Source organism: Saimiri boliviensis, chromosome 5, assembly GCF_048565385.1.
Source record: "Saimiri boliviensis isolate mSaiBol1 chromosome 5, mSaiBol1.pri, whole genome shotgun sequence".
NCBI classification, from domain to species: Eukaryota; Metazoa; Chordata; class Mammalia; order Primates; family Cebidae; genus Saimiri; species Saimiri boliviensis.
The window spans coordinates 74,026,314-74,040,961 of record NC_133453.1 but is presented as its reverse complement, the minus strand read 5'-3'; the positions used below and the strand labels follow the sequence as shown (position 1 = coordinate 74,040,961).

General features: G+C 37.5%; 1 protein-coding gene across 5 annotated transcripts in view; it reads left to right on the top strand.

The window, feature by feature from the left end:
• The window catches only part of CSRNP3 (cysteine and serine rich nuclear protein 3), a 205,810-nt gene extending 194,601 nt beyond the window's left edge, over positions 1-11,209 (top strand). For all 5 annotated transcript variants that reach the window (XM_074399563.1, XM_074399564.1, XM_003921917.3 and 2 more), the window contains one exon: positions 451-11,209. In XM_074399563.1, the coding sequence (XP_074255664.1) occupies positions 451-1,503 (1,053 nt within the window). In that variant the 3' untranslated portion in view covers positions 1,504-11,209. The remainder of the gene's footprint in view (positions 1-450) is intronic.
• Positions 11,210-14,648: the final 3,439 nt, after the last annotated feature.

The window sequence follows — 14,648 nt, the reverse complement described above, 5'->3', positions numbered from 1 at the left end:
AAGTTAGATTAACGGCATGGGGAGAGGAGTGGAGTAAGTTTGCTTGTTTAAAATCAGGCACATGAACTGGGATGCAGCAGAAGGAAGGGGGACTTGGGGAAAAGACAGAAGCACTGGAAAAATGGGAGCAAAATTAAAGAATTGGAGGGACGGGAAAGTGGGGAATAGAGAAAAAAGGGAAGAAAGCCATGGAATGGGTCAGTGAACTGAAAATACATACCTGTAACCATAACCCACTTTTATTTTAATACAGGTATAAAAAGCAGTTACCGCTTACGTTTTAAGCCCTCACTTTCCCCTTTTCATTCCTATTTGAGGTTTGGTTGTCATTTGCTCTGGCATACGTGGCATTAAGTGGATTACTTAATTCAAAGAAGTTACTAAAAGGTTCTCGGATTTTATTTGGTTTGTAATAGTTCCACGGTGCTAATCTGTGTTCTTCCTTCCAAGGTGGATCGTATGTCTTTCCCATGTGGCTGCACTAAAGAAGGATGTAGTAACACAGCAGGTAGAATTGAATTTAATCCCATCCGTGTTCGGACTCACTTCTTGCACACAATAATGAAACTTGAACTGGAGAAAAACCGAGAGCAGCAAATCCCCACACTGAATGGCTGCCACAGTGAGATAAGTGCTCACAGTAGTTCCATGGGCCCTGTCGCTCACTCGGTAGAATATTCAATCGCAGACAGTTTTGAGATTGAAACTGAACCCCAGGCTGCAGTGCTGCACCTGCAGTCGGCTGAAGAATTAGATTGCCAAGGAGAGGAGGAGGAAGAGGAGGAGGATGGGAGCAGCTTTTGCAGCGGAGTCACAGATTCTAGCACACAAAGCTTGGCACCTAGTGAGTCAGATGAGGAGGAGGAGGAAGAAGAAGAGGAAGAGGAGGAGGAGGATGACGATGATGACAAAGGAGACAGCTTCGTGGAAGGTTTGGGCACCCATGCGGAAGTTGTCCCTCTTCCTTCAGTTCTTTGTTATTCTGATGGCACCGCCGTTCATGAAAGCCACGCAAAGAATGCTTCTTTTTATGCCAACTCTTCAACTCTGTATTACCAAATAGATAGCCACATTCCAGGAACTCCAAATCAGATCTCTGAGAACTATTCTGAAAGAGACACTGTCAAAAACGGTACCCTTTCGCTGGTGCCTTACACCATGACCCCGGAGCAATTTGTGGACTATGCCCGACAAGCAGAAGAGGCCTATGGTGCCTCCCACTACCCAGCTGCCAACCCCTCTGTAATTGTTTGCTGCTCCTCTTCCGAAAATGATAACAGTGTGCCCTGCAATAGTTTATATCCTGAACACAGGTCCAGTCACCCTCAAGTGGAATTTCACTCATACTTGAAAGGCCCCTCCCAGGAAGGGTTTGTCTCTACATTGAATGGTGACAGTCACATTTCAGAGCATCCTGCTGAAACCTCTTTGAGCCTTGCAGAAAAGAGCATATTGCACGAAGAGTGCATCAAGTCACCTGTGGTTGAGACAGTCCCTGTTTAGTAGCTTAAATTATTCTAGGACCAACTCTTCTCCTATTTAAGGCACTGTATTTAATTGGATTTCCTGGGCTCATCATTGTTTAAACTGAAGACCAAGAAAACTTGGACGGTGTTTAATCTTCCAGACTGTATTTTGTTTTTTCCTTTCTAGCCACTTGACTGTGGCATTGCACAAATACAGTCTTCTGTAGGGATTTTAAAAGACTTCAGACTGTTTTGATAGAAAATGCTAAATTTTAAAAATGCATATCTCACAGTTGCCTACCTGTCAAACTGTGTGAAACCTGCCAAGCTGTGTAGATCAGAGCTCCAAATTTTGGATTATCGGGCCTGTGCAAGTTTGTTAACTAAGGCTGGGAAATAATAAGATTTAGAATCCTAATTTTCGATATATCTGAAGATAATGGTGACTTTTTATTGTAAAAGTAATTATTGTCAGAAAAAGATATAATTGTTCAATGTGTATTTTATTTATGGTAGTTTAGAAGTCACGTTTTGATGAAAATGAACAGCCGCATGTTCATTCCAGCTGAAGATACATAGCTAGTTCCACAGAGCATGCCCACATGGATTGCATCTGGAATCCATTCACATTTCTGTGATCATCACTGATCAGATTTGCAAAATTCTGAAGGGTGAAATAGGCCTATTTTTGCTATTTTGGGCAAATAAATGATTCTATATGTGCAGGTCCTTACACAGTTTTCTCTAAAGTTAAGAGTTAGGACAATCCTCTAGGGAGAGGCTAGTTCACTGCCCTCCCTCAGCTGACTCCAGAGATGGAGGTAGAAGGAATTGCCTTTCTTTTTTAAACAGCATCATCTTGGTTCTTAGCTTGGACAGCACCTTTAAGCTCTACCCCCTACATCAAAATGCACTTTAGTGCCCCTTCACGGTACCTCGTGTGGGGTGGGGACTGAGAACTTTTTGAGATGAAAAAATAAAAAATAAAATTTTTAAAGATCTTAACTATTATAAGATTCATATACTTAATATAGAGGAATCATCCAATGATACTTATGAAGGGAAAATGACCTATTTGCCTTCGCCACTCTGAGGACCTAACTCAGTAAATGCAGAGGCGGCTGAGGAAACATGGAAGAGACACGACCTCAGCAACCAGCCTTTTCTCCAGCGCGATCAATCCATCTTTACAAAATCAGTGTAAAGTGAGATTTCCACTTAGTGACTAGCTGATTGAAGGGGAGGGCCTCTACCCATACTCAGCTAGGCCTTTCTTTTCTGAAGCATTTCGATTTGTCTTGCCTGGGACAACTAGCAGAACAGTCCAGAATTCATTGCATACTTTCTAATTACCTCACATTCTCTTATTAAAGAGAACAGATAGAAATAAAACATGCACTCCCCACCTTTAGATAACCTGCACTTGGTTCGTCGGAGGACTTCTAGGATCCCGTTTTCCTGTAAATTAATTTAGGTGACTAAATAGTGTATTCTACCTTTTTTTTTTTCCAATGCAATATGACTATGCTAAACCTGTTTCACATTTTTGACCTTCTATTGTTACATCACTTCACGTTTTATAACTATTTGAAATGCGGAACATGCCTTGCTATTCAGTGACTGCATCGCTACTTATTTTTTATGTCTTTTAGACTTGGGTGTTTAGAATTATGGATATAAATATATTGTAGATCTCAATTTCTTAAAATAATATTTTATCTAATTGAACTTAAAAATGCTTGATCTAGAGAAAGTCCTCCAATGGAAAAGTTTCTACTAAAATTTGTTTTGGGGGAAAAAAATGTTTACTTGTCAGCTCTTCCACTGTGCAGTTGATTTCTGCTCCTTCTCTCCCCCTCCCCTCCATTGGGCCAAATTTATAACCATTAATATTAACATTAAAAGAGCTTTGCGTTTGTCTTTATGTAGGTTGCAGTAACTAGGTCAGGGTTGTTCCTTTTGAATGATTGGCCCTTTGAGCTAATCAGATTGGGGATTCGTTGAAATCTCATATATATATACATATGTATATATACATATATATGTATACATATATATACATATATATATATGTATATATATATCCCATGTTGTCTGCAAAGTGACAGTTTTTAGTGCTTAATCTCCAAATTTTTCCCCCTACTGATACAATCTAAAGAGCACAGGCTCAAAGAGAAAATGACAAGAAGCTATTGTTCCTTCATTCAGGCACATGAAAGGATCATGTGTACTGTATTTGCTGGACCATTACAAGCTCTTGAAGGATCTGCTTGTGAAGTGCTCTGAGGTTATTCTTGGAACACAGAGTGTGGGAGAGTGGGGAAGAGCCAGCTCCAGCCTGAGCAAAGCTGAAGGGTGGAATGACAGTCTAGTTTCTGAAAAGAGAGAGATTTTAATTTCAGTTCAGCTTTATGTTCCTAAGATGATATGAAGCCTACTTTTTTGTAATTTTTGGCTAGATCTTTGTTTTCTACCTTTGTTTCCAAAAGGATGCTTAAGAAAACAGTTTTTTCCCCCATCCATTCATTGCCCTACTGAGAAGAATTAACCTTCCAATCATGACCAGCTTCCATTCCAACTTTTCATACACCTGACTAACTTGTAAACATCTCCCACAAATCACATACACAGGATACCTACTAAAACTCTCCCATAAACCTAACACATACATACATAGGCCCACACATACAAAATATATGCATATCACACACTTAGAGGATGACAGATTTCAGGCAATGCCAGTAGTAAGTATTGAGTTTCTCTGACCTCAGAATCTGGTTGGGCTTTATGATCTAAAAGCTGTGGTCTGGAAAAGAGGATAATTGGTAAAGCTATAGTTTCAAAATATCAGGTCAAAGTTGCAAAAATACTAATGATGGAATCATTTCATTATTAGTTTCTTTCCCAGAAAAGCTGAGAGAGCACACTGTTCCATCTGACCTTTTTTTTTTTTTTTTTTTCCATTAATAGCCCTTCTATTCAACAAAGAACTGCCCACATGCCAGGAAAGTGCTACAGTCCTTCTAAGCATTTAAAAATGGGGATCAAGCTAGATGCAGCCAGTTGGAATACTTAAGATCTTTATGCCAAGGCACAATAACCTGGACTGCAGCTGTTGTATTGACCCCATAGTATATCTAGCCAAACTGTAGTCTTTTGGACACACAACTTTTTAGTCATTCGCTATCACTTGCAAAGCTTCATGCTCCAGGCCTGGCTGTTCTAGTACCAGTCCTATACCTTTAAATGGGGTTTAATTCCCAGTTATAATCCTGGCCAAATTGATTTGAAAGTCAAGTGGTTGAAGCAGCTGGCATCTCCTTTGTCATTCCCAATTTCCTTTGGGGGAAAGAAGTCAATGAAAGAGATTTACTTAAGTTTTTCCCCCTTATCTATTGATCATTAATTATTAAGACATGGGTAAAATTTTTTTATCTCATGTCTTTTGGTTGATTGAATAATATAGTTACTTTTTGAAGACCCATAATTTCTTTGTGATAAAACTATTTTTCCCAATGTGACAGTCACATATAAAATGTGAAACTAACATTTCTTAGAATAATTAAAATCTTCACAATTATATATGGCCCTGCAATACTCCCTTAGTACCTCCCCCCAACACAAAGAAACTATGAGCTGCAAAAACACTAATTACAAATTAAGAAGCAGAGAGATTATGTTAAGTGGCTATGTTCTTTAAAAGTTTACAATGTAATAGATGACTTCTAGGCAAAATTTTGGTATGATTACCATTAAACAGAAAAACATACCATGCTTTACTTTCTATAAGCTGCTAATCACTATTTCTTTGATTTCAATTTTTGATATTATTGCATAAGTTTATAACTCTTTGGCCTTTCTATTTAAAATTTATTAACTATCAATTCTTCCTTCCAACAAATATGTACTGAACACCTGGTGTGTTAGAACAATTGTCTTGGGTAGTAAAAAGAGGGGAACACTACAAATTCTAAGGGATAATATTAATGAAGGGTGGCATGAAATAATCAAGCCTTCTCAAATCCTCTTAATATGTGATTTTATCAAGGGATATTAGAAAAACTGACATCAGTTCTTGTCTAATTATATGTGAGCTGAAACTAAAAGATACTTCTTTTTCCTAAATTAATGGAACTCACTGGATCTTCTTTCATCTCTCTCCTCTCATCTGAAATTTATGAATTAAATCTGGACTCAGCTAGGACTGAATCAAATGAAAACGAAATTTTTTATTAATTGCTTTTTCAATGTTAGACCTATATAAGTGATGCTATATTTACACCAGAAGACTCCTAGCAGACATTTTCAAGGAGGGTTTGACTCATGCATAACCCAGGAAACATTTCAGGACACTTTTAAGACAACCGTTTGGAACATAATCACTCTTACTTCTATTTATAAAAAGCCTATCAAAATAGCAAAATCCTGTTCTAAGTTCCAAAGACATCACCTTGCAGCAGGTGGAAAACAGAGCGGTCATTACACTCTGTCACTTTCAGCTGGAGTTATAAACCATCAAATTAATAAGTGGAAAATTTTTATTCTCAGAAGCCAACAGGAGACTGCATTTTTAGAAGGTGTCAGGAAGCCTTCTCTTTCTCAAAATGTAACTCAATATTTCTTTTTAAAATGGCATCTGCTCCTTATTCTCTTGAAGACAGTTAGCAGTACCAGTATAGCCAGCGTATTAAAAATCAAGCTTAAATGGTAAGCACCTTTGTGCTTTTGAAGACAAGACTTGTCTGTAATTTTAATTGGAACTGTTGATTGTATTCTTACCACAACCAAACCCAAAGTTTAAAGCCTGATCACTCTTAGGTCTAATATGAATTTGCAACTTCTGATCGCATTACTTTTTCTGAAATCTGCTAACTAGTACTGGAATAACAATAATGCTTAAGCCAAAATGCCATAGCTTTGCACCAATAGCACAACTCATCAGATGTTTTCTGTAGTATTAAGGAATTTAGGTAATTTAAGTGAATATCAGCAATTTAAATACCCACCAGAATTATGGAAGTATCAGAGTGGAAGTGAGGATGGAATATAGCTTAATAAGTGGTGATGTCTTTTAGGAATTATTAAAAAAATGTTCAATAGAGGTAAGCTAGATCTTATTACACTATAAAGACTAGAGTTGCAAATGGCAGAACCAAACCTAGAAGGAGCAGTTACAATGTAGACACCGTTTCAGCCCAGTTGGTGCTCACATCTGCTGACCAACATTCATATCAATTGCATTTTTACTGTCTATAAGTCATTTGATGCTTTAGAATAATAAAAACACATACCTACAGCATTCAAAATGAACTATTTTGTTAAAAAAATTAAACAAATTTTATATTAAAATAACTGATCAGTGACTTTCGTGATTGTAAAAAGTAAAAAGTACAGACATTTTAAAAAGCTCTTCTTTAACATTTTACCTATCAAATCTAGATATTCAGTGTGACTCCTTAAAACAGTCACTTCTAATTTCTACTTCAACTCCTTTCTTGGTTTTTTCAAACTAGATCATGAAACCTTCTTTCTAAACAATGTAGGTGGTTTTTTGTTTTGTTTTGTTTGTTTGTTTTGTTTTTTGTTTTTTTTTTTTTGCAAGAAATTCAAGCTCAAACATTTGATATGACCTGTGTTTTATGTGGTGATCAGTTCTGGGACTCGTCTAAGTCTGTACTATCTTGGCATACCTTGGGTTTCCTATCCTGAGAGTGGTAATGCCAATAGAATGATGGGAAGCAGGAGAATGGATTTGATCGGATTCAATGCCTAAACCAATATGTTTCAGTTCACTTTTCTATGTAGATTTTAAAATATTACATCTAGCCTAGAATTTTAGTATATACACATACTTGTTGTATCCGTGGGTAATGAGGTCATTTCCAAGATGTAAGTCACACTGGTGACTACTTTCTTTTACTTGTGATAAATATATCACTATACAGGGTAATTGCTTTTATAAATTTGATCCTTTGCATTGGCTTATAATTCAAGAAATGTCAACTTCACTGTGTCATCTTATGTCATCCTTCATAAAAGTTTCTGGCAGGACTAAAGTTTCAAAGGAATATGATAGAATTTATTTTGGACAATATTTGTATTCAGCATGCTAATGATGTAATTCCTCTCTTTGCATTACTCATTACCATGGCGATGGTTAAGTTCATTCATTAACTCATTTTAGTGACATCTGAGGCCATTTAAATATTTTTAAGATAATGTATATTGATTAGAAAGAGTTAGGAGAGAAATTTACTGTAGAAATTAGCCTTGCCATTGTCTAAGTTAATTTATGTGACCTGATTGAACAGTTTTAGTTGTAAGTTTGGAATAGTTTCATTGAGAGTATCTTTTTCCTTTCTCTTTCAGTCTTCTACCAATATTTTTATCTGTCTTGGAATTATCTTAAAATGTATTTATTAATGAGTATCTGGAAGAAAATTGACTTAGAAGATGTCTCTTTCAAATTTATCTAGGTACTTGTGATATTTATAAATGTCAACTTCACTGTGATACAAGGGTCACAATGTCACAAAGTGATACAAATGTCAACTTCACTTGTGATACAAGTACCTAGGTAAATTTGGCAGTAGGCATCAAGTCCTACTGCCGTACTGGATAAGACCACTATCCACCACCCTCCTTGTCAGGGGCATGGCTTCTTAATAATGGTTTTGCTGTGCTATCTACATAGGGTACCTGTGGAAAACGAGTTTGAAATTTCTACCTTCGTCGTACATTTTAAACAATTTTCTTTTGCTCCTCCTTTTTATGTGGTCACCAAAAAAAGCTTTTTTTCTTAGCCATTAAAAAAAGCCACCCCTCTTTAAAACAAATTTAAACATCTATATACATTTTGCAACTTTATTTAATATAAAAGAGAAGAAAAAATAAAATCCAAATCTGAATTACCCTAAAGTGGAAAAACCAAAATATCTAACCTAGGAACTTGCTGCCTGGTTTAGTGTTGATCCTTTAGTTATTTAATGGTGTCCAAATGATATCTGAAGATGACTCATTTTAAGATGTCATAGTTGGCAGTTATTTCATTTATATCTCAGTGAAATAGAACCCACTGCCATGGATTACCATCTGAATCCTGATTCATTAAGCACTAGTCATGCCAAATGGGGATCTCAGAATAGTTTAATCATTTCAAAGATACTCACAATGGCCAATTGTGTGTGAATAATGGAAAGTTTCAGATTCTTCTGTATTCTTCAGATGTTACAGTCCTGAGACTAGGAGGGATCTCCAGAGGTCATACGGCTCATCGATCTACCACCAGGGAGGACTGTCACTCAGGCATGCCCAACAGGATAGATGGCCATCTATTCTTAACATCTCTAGGGAAGGCAGTTTCCTTGGCAACACAATGCAGCTCTCTTAGGTTTTCTCACAATAAGAAAATATCTTGGCCAGTCTTTGAGGGCTAGGCACCTGGCAACAGTTGTGGTGATTTGGGCCATTGTACTAGGGGACTCAAGGGAAGCTGGGTTTCCCTCTACATTTGATGATTATTACTTCACTAAGTGATCATTTTATACGTCTCCCAAGAAATCAGATTTTTAGAGAAAGACATGGATACAGAGACAATGCTCAGTAACATGACCAGCTTTTGACAAATATGGTCTTATTGGGTTTTCATTTTTGTTGCTGTTGTTTGTTTTTGTGATTGCCCTTATGTCAGTAGGTAATGTCAGGAAAAGCGACTGACTGTTTCAGATCCCCAGTGACAAACATCAGAAATAGGATCAAGTGACTTGACTTTTAAGCTGTTATGTTTTCTGAGAAGTTACAATTACAAAAAGTAAGCATTTTCTACATTCTTACTTCTAAGTACCTTCTCATTAATCTTTCCTTGGCCTAAAATGACAAATAAGAATCCAAAGTTTTTCCACTCCTCCTGGGGGAGATAGGAGTAGTTGTGAAGAGTCTGTTGGAATAAAATGTCTCCAGAGATTTGCCCAGCCACCATTTGATCCCAGCCTTTGTCCCTGTGTTACTTAAACAATGGCTGCTTGCTTTCTCAGGGATCAGGAAAATGATTTAAAAATTTGTCTTCTTGACAAGGCCTGAAAATGAAGGGAAGAGTCCTGGAGAATGGTGATTTTTCTGGTTACATCACTTGACTCAAGCACCCCCTGCAGCTTTCAGAACCTTTTCTGTTTGCTCAGAGTTGACACCCAACTCAGAGTCAGAACTCTCCAGAAGATGAGGAGCACCCCTGAAATCAATGCTTTGTTTCTCCATGGGATTTTTTTCAATCTTGGTACAGCTGCAAATCTCCCCATCTCAGAAGCTCTTGTGAAACAACATCCACATCAGTGTGGTTACTCCCCACAAATAGCCTTAGGGGAAAATGATCCTTTTTATTTAAAAAAAAAAAAAAAAAAAAGGATAAATGCTATCGAATGATCATGTAAAGAATGTTGAATAAAATTTGGCCCATGTTTTAATTGACTCTAGGCACCTCTATGGGAATAAGTCTGAGGCATAGTTTGTGAAACATGTTTCAAAAGTGTTTGATGTATAATAAATGCTAGACATTTACAGTACAGAAATAGTTAAAAAAATAAACCTGTAGATTACAGCTCTGTTCCTAAGAACCTCAGCCTTTATTGTGTCTTAGTAAAGTTAATCTGCTTTATTTTTAGTTTATTGAATTTCTGGTGTAATAGCCTCTTAAGATAGAACTATTAATACATATGTACTGGTTAATGCCTGTTTATGCAGAAAATGGCACTTTGTTCTTTCAGTGTGTTTCCTTCCGTGTCACAGGGTATATCAATTTGATAGATCACTTGACATTTGTCAAAAATACATTTTTCCCATTTAAAAAATATGTACAATTCGTTGCATAGAAATATGTCACTTTTGCAGTGTCTTTATCTTGATCATAGTTTTAGACATCAACTGTGTCTCACTTTCCAACTGCCATAGAAATTTGGTACATTTGCAAATTCTGGTGGAATCTAGTGAGCTGAATGTACTGGTAGATTAAATGATCCAAAGGACTTGGGTAATTATCCTTCAGTCTGTGTTGAACCATTCAGACATTGGGAATGGTCCTTACACAAGGGAAGTCTTTTGAGAATGTCTTTTTTACTTTTTGTTTGCTGCTGTCAAAAAAAAAAAAAAAAAGAGGCAACTTTAAAAACTCAGAAAAACCACTGAACTGTATTTTCTGATGTTACAATTAGTTTTATCTTTCAACTGATTCTTATTGTTACTTTTACTCAATATCGACAGTACTTCAATTGATGTTTATTAGATATGTTTAATCTAATGACTTAAAAAGGTGGAAAGGGAAGAAAATCAACTCCAATCCACACATACAGTCATGTTACACTAAGATGTCATGTTGTGTGTCGCATAGTTTCTAGATTGATTTCTCTTGTGTATAAGTTATAACATCAAAAATGCCAAAGGGTATATAAAATAAGCTACAGTAATATTCAACAGAACTTATCCTGGACCTTATGTTGTAATAATTTATTCATTTAGCTGTAGTCTTCTGTATTTATATTTTCAGTATTTATTATGAATGACATGGAAATTTGTGTATTTATTGTGGCTTTTTATTGCAGTGTGTATATATATATAACAAATAAGCATTTTTAAGTCTTATCCTTAAGTTTCTTTTATTAGTGGCACTTGTATTATGCTGTACTTTTTATTATATATTGTACAATATCTTGTCCATTTGTTTGCAGCAGAGTAAAACCGGTTTCTAAGTTGTATGTACTGTTGCATTTCTGTTGCGTGTTGTGTGAAATGTTTGTTCTTACATCCTGAGATGCAATCCCTTATGCTGTCCCGACATACACAAGAATACCTCTCTCCCTCTGTGTAACAGATAACATTCTTAAAAGTTGTGTGTGAAGCCAGTTCCTGTGAAATGGTTCATTACATTGTCGTTTCAAAGATGTGTAATAAAACTTTATTAGGATTTGTCCCTAAGTAAAGATGCTTATAGCACTTTACTTTCTCAGCTATTCAACCCCTTCATAAATGATGACGTGTCAACAAACACAAGGGCCAGAGAGGAACTCTCTATGTAAATGAAATCTGGAGGATATTTTTACAAGGACAAATCCAATCTCTTGTAAGTAGCATCCTTTCTTTTAACTGCTTAGTATTATTTTTATTTTGCTTTGCTTAAAGCATAATCTCCATGATTTGGTGGTTAGAATATATGTGTATGCTTAGGTATATATATATATGACCATCTACTTAAAGCTACTGGCTTCAGGTAACTAAAATTTAACTTTTAATGACAATAGGATGAAGGGAAAAAAACTGCATTCTTTTTAATCTCCTATCATATGCAAGATACTTTCTTCCAACAATTTGTTTTCTATTTGGAGACGGGATCTGTATTTTTAAAAGCAAATAATAGTATGTGTGATTATTGTAAAACTCAAATTTGAACATGTTGTTCACTTAATTATAAATATTTTGTGGTGTTCCCTCCTCCCTGCCAACAAAACAAAATTCAGACTCCTTGGAATGCCTCACAGGGTTGCCTGGGATCTGGGTACAAGCTCTCTCTTTACTTCGCATGTCTTCCCACAAGAGCAGTTTTTTAGATTTCACTTGCTACTCCAATTTTTCCCTGCTTCTGTTCAGCTTGTCTCTTCTGCCAAGAATATACACCCCCTAAACCTATCGAGACAGCACAATTCTAATGACCATCTATTTATTTTTCAAAAGAAAACTCAGATATTCCTTATGTTGCCCTTCCAATATTAGTGAAAATCGATTACCTGCTGTTTTATGCCCAAAGCAGACATGTATAAGAGCCCCTTAGAGTCTCATTGCACTCACTTATTTATGCATCTACCCTCCCTCAGTACTTCCTGAGAACAGAAAACACTTCTCCGTACTCTCTGTCTTCTCAGCATTCAGCTTAGTGTTTAAAACATGGTAGATGCTTAAAATACATTTACTGATGTATGCAAAATGCAAAAATGAGCGATGCAAAGTCCACTCCTGTACAAGAGTTCAGATGAGGGAAAGATGGCTGGCTGAAATGGTGGAAAAGGTATCAGATTCAGAGACAGGGAGAATTTCAGCTATCAGGGGCACCCCATAGTCCCCATTATGCAACAATTTGAGGAAAGACTGATAAGGACCAAATCACTCCTCTGGGAGGGGAAGAAGGACCTGGTTAAGAACAAATAATTTACTATCAGGGACAAATGATGAATCAGGCGAGGAGAATGCATTTAGGTAGTGCAAAGTTTTAAAGATCAACCCAAGGAATCTGGCTTATATCCTTAGGAAAATAAGGAAATCCTGAGGATTTTAGAAAAGGAAGATCAATCAAATAGGAGTGATTTGCGGTGTGGGATATCAGTGTAGCTGCAGTGCACAGACAGTTTGGGAGGATGGAAATGCCAAAGTAAAAGTCTTTCCAGTCGCTGTTGCAGTCACTATTCATAAAAATAAAAATTAAAATTAAAAAAAAAAAGGCTAGGTGCGGTGGCTCAAGCCTGTAATCCCAGCACTTTGGGAGGCTGAGGCAGGTGGATCACGAGGTCAAGAGATCGAGACCATCCTGGTCAGCATGGTGAAACCCTGTCTCTACTAAAAATACAAAAAACTAGCTGGGCATGGTGGCACATGCCTGTAATCCCAGCTACGCGGGAGGCTGAGGCAGGAGAATTGCCTGAACCCAGGATGCGGAGGTTGTGGTGAGCCAAGATCGCGCCATTGCACTCCAGCCTGGGTAACAAGAGCTAAACTCCATCTCAAAAAAAAAAAAGTGGGGAACCACTCTGATTTAAGATACTGTGTAAGAATGTGCTACAATGATGAGGCAGTGGGGAAAAGACAGGCAGGGTCTCTCTAGACAAGCAAGTAAAAAGATGTGGCTAATTAGGGCAGGGAAAAAGTCAGCTATATGAAAGTCCATTAAGGTGTGAGAAATTAAAGGTAACAAAAAAAAATACGAGCTTAGGTGGAATATGGGAAAGGACATAAGAAGATAGACATCATCAACAGAAATTAGAATCTTATAAGGAGGAAGAGATGTGTTCATTTTGGACAGCTTGAAATGATGCTGGGCTACTCAGTGAAAATAACAAATGGACAGAAGGAAATGTAAGTGTAGAGCTTAGACAAAGATGTAAGATTTGGAGCGAAGGAGGATTTTAAGGGGAGAATATATATAGAAGGAACTAAACAGCAGAGAGGACTGAAGCTTTGCAAAAGCTGGTGTTTCAGGTTGTGCTCAGCATAAGCACACAACTCTGAGATGGAGTTTAGCATGCAGGATTTTTATGAGGAATCAATTCCTGTGAGGGCTGCGGGAGAAAGCAGATTAGGAAAAGACCAACGTCAGGCTGTGATCCAGACCAACCCCACGGGCGTGCTCTGGAGGATAAGGGATCCTCTGAGTCGTCCTCTCGCGGACTGAAATGGCTGGGCCTTTGTAGCCAAACCATAGTCAGTCTCTGAATATTGTCCACCCCAGAAAGAGAGTGCTCTCAGATGAGTTGGCACCCTGTAGTGAGGAGAAAGCCTGAAAAGAGCTGAAAGCTGGAGGGTGTTTTTCTGACATCGGTCTTAGGACCCGGGACAAAGCCTTCCTTAAAGGCAAATTTTTAAAGGTAGAACAGCTCTGTGTCTTCCACATCCATCCCTCATGTCCTCAGATTCATGTCATCACTTAAATTTCAGGGAACAGCTCCTTCAGGATTCTAGTGGGCCTCTCTCCCTGGGGAAAACTTAAAGCAGCAAGGTAAGTAGAATAAATGAGTTCTGCCACTCTGGCTGGTCCTAAATCCACAACTAAAACTGACCATCTCCCTCTCTCACAATCAATTCTATATCCTTCTCAGCTTCAGCAAACACAGTTACCAGTTTCAATGGCTTACTTGATGGTATGACCCAGAGCCAAAAGGCACCTAAGTGAACATTACTTCCTGTTCCTCTTATGTAATAGTAGGCCCATCTCTTCCTCAGGACCAAGGTCAAATAACTCTTTCAAGATGAAGTATTTTTTCTCCTTGCCTAAAACCTCTAAGATGTAGCAATAGCTTAGGTCCAATGAAACTCTTTCTTTAGTACCCTGATAGAAGTATACCCTCTTTGGGGACTAGGATGTTTAGCCCTGCAAAGACATGTAACCCTATAGAGTTATGGACTAGGAAGCACAATTTTCTCCAGTGGGTC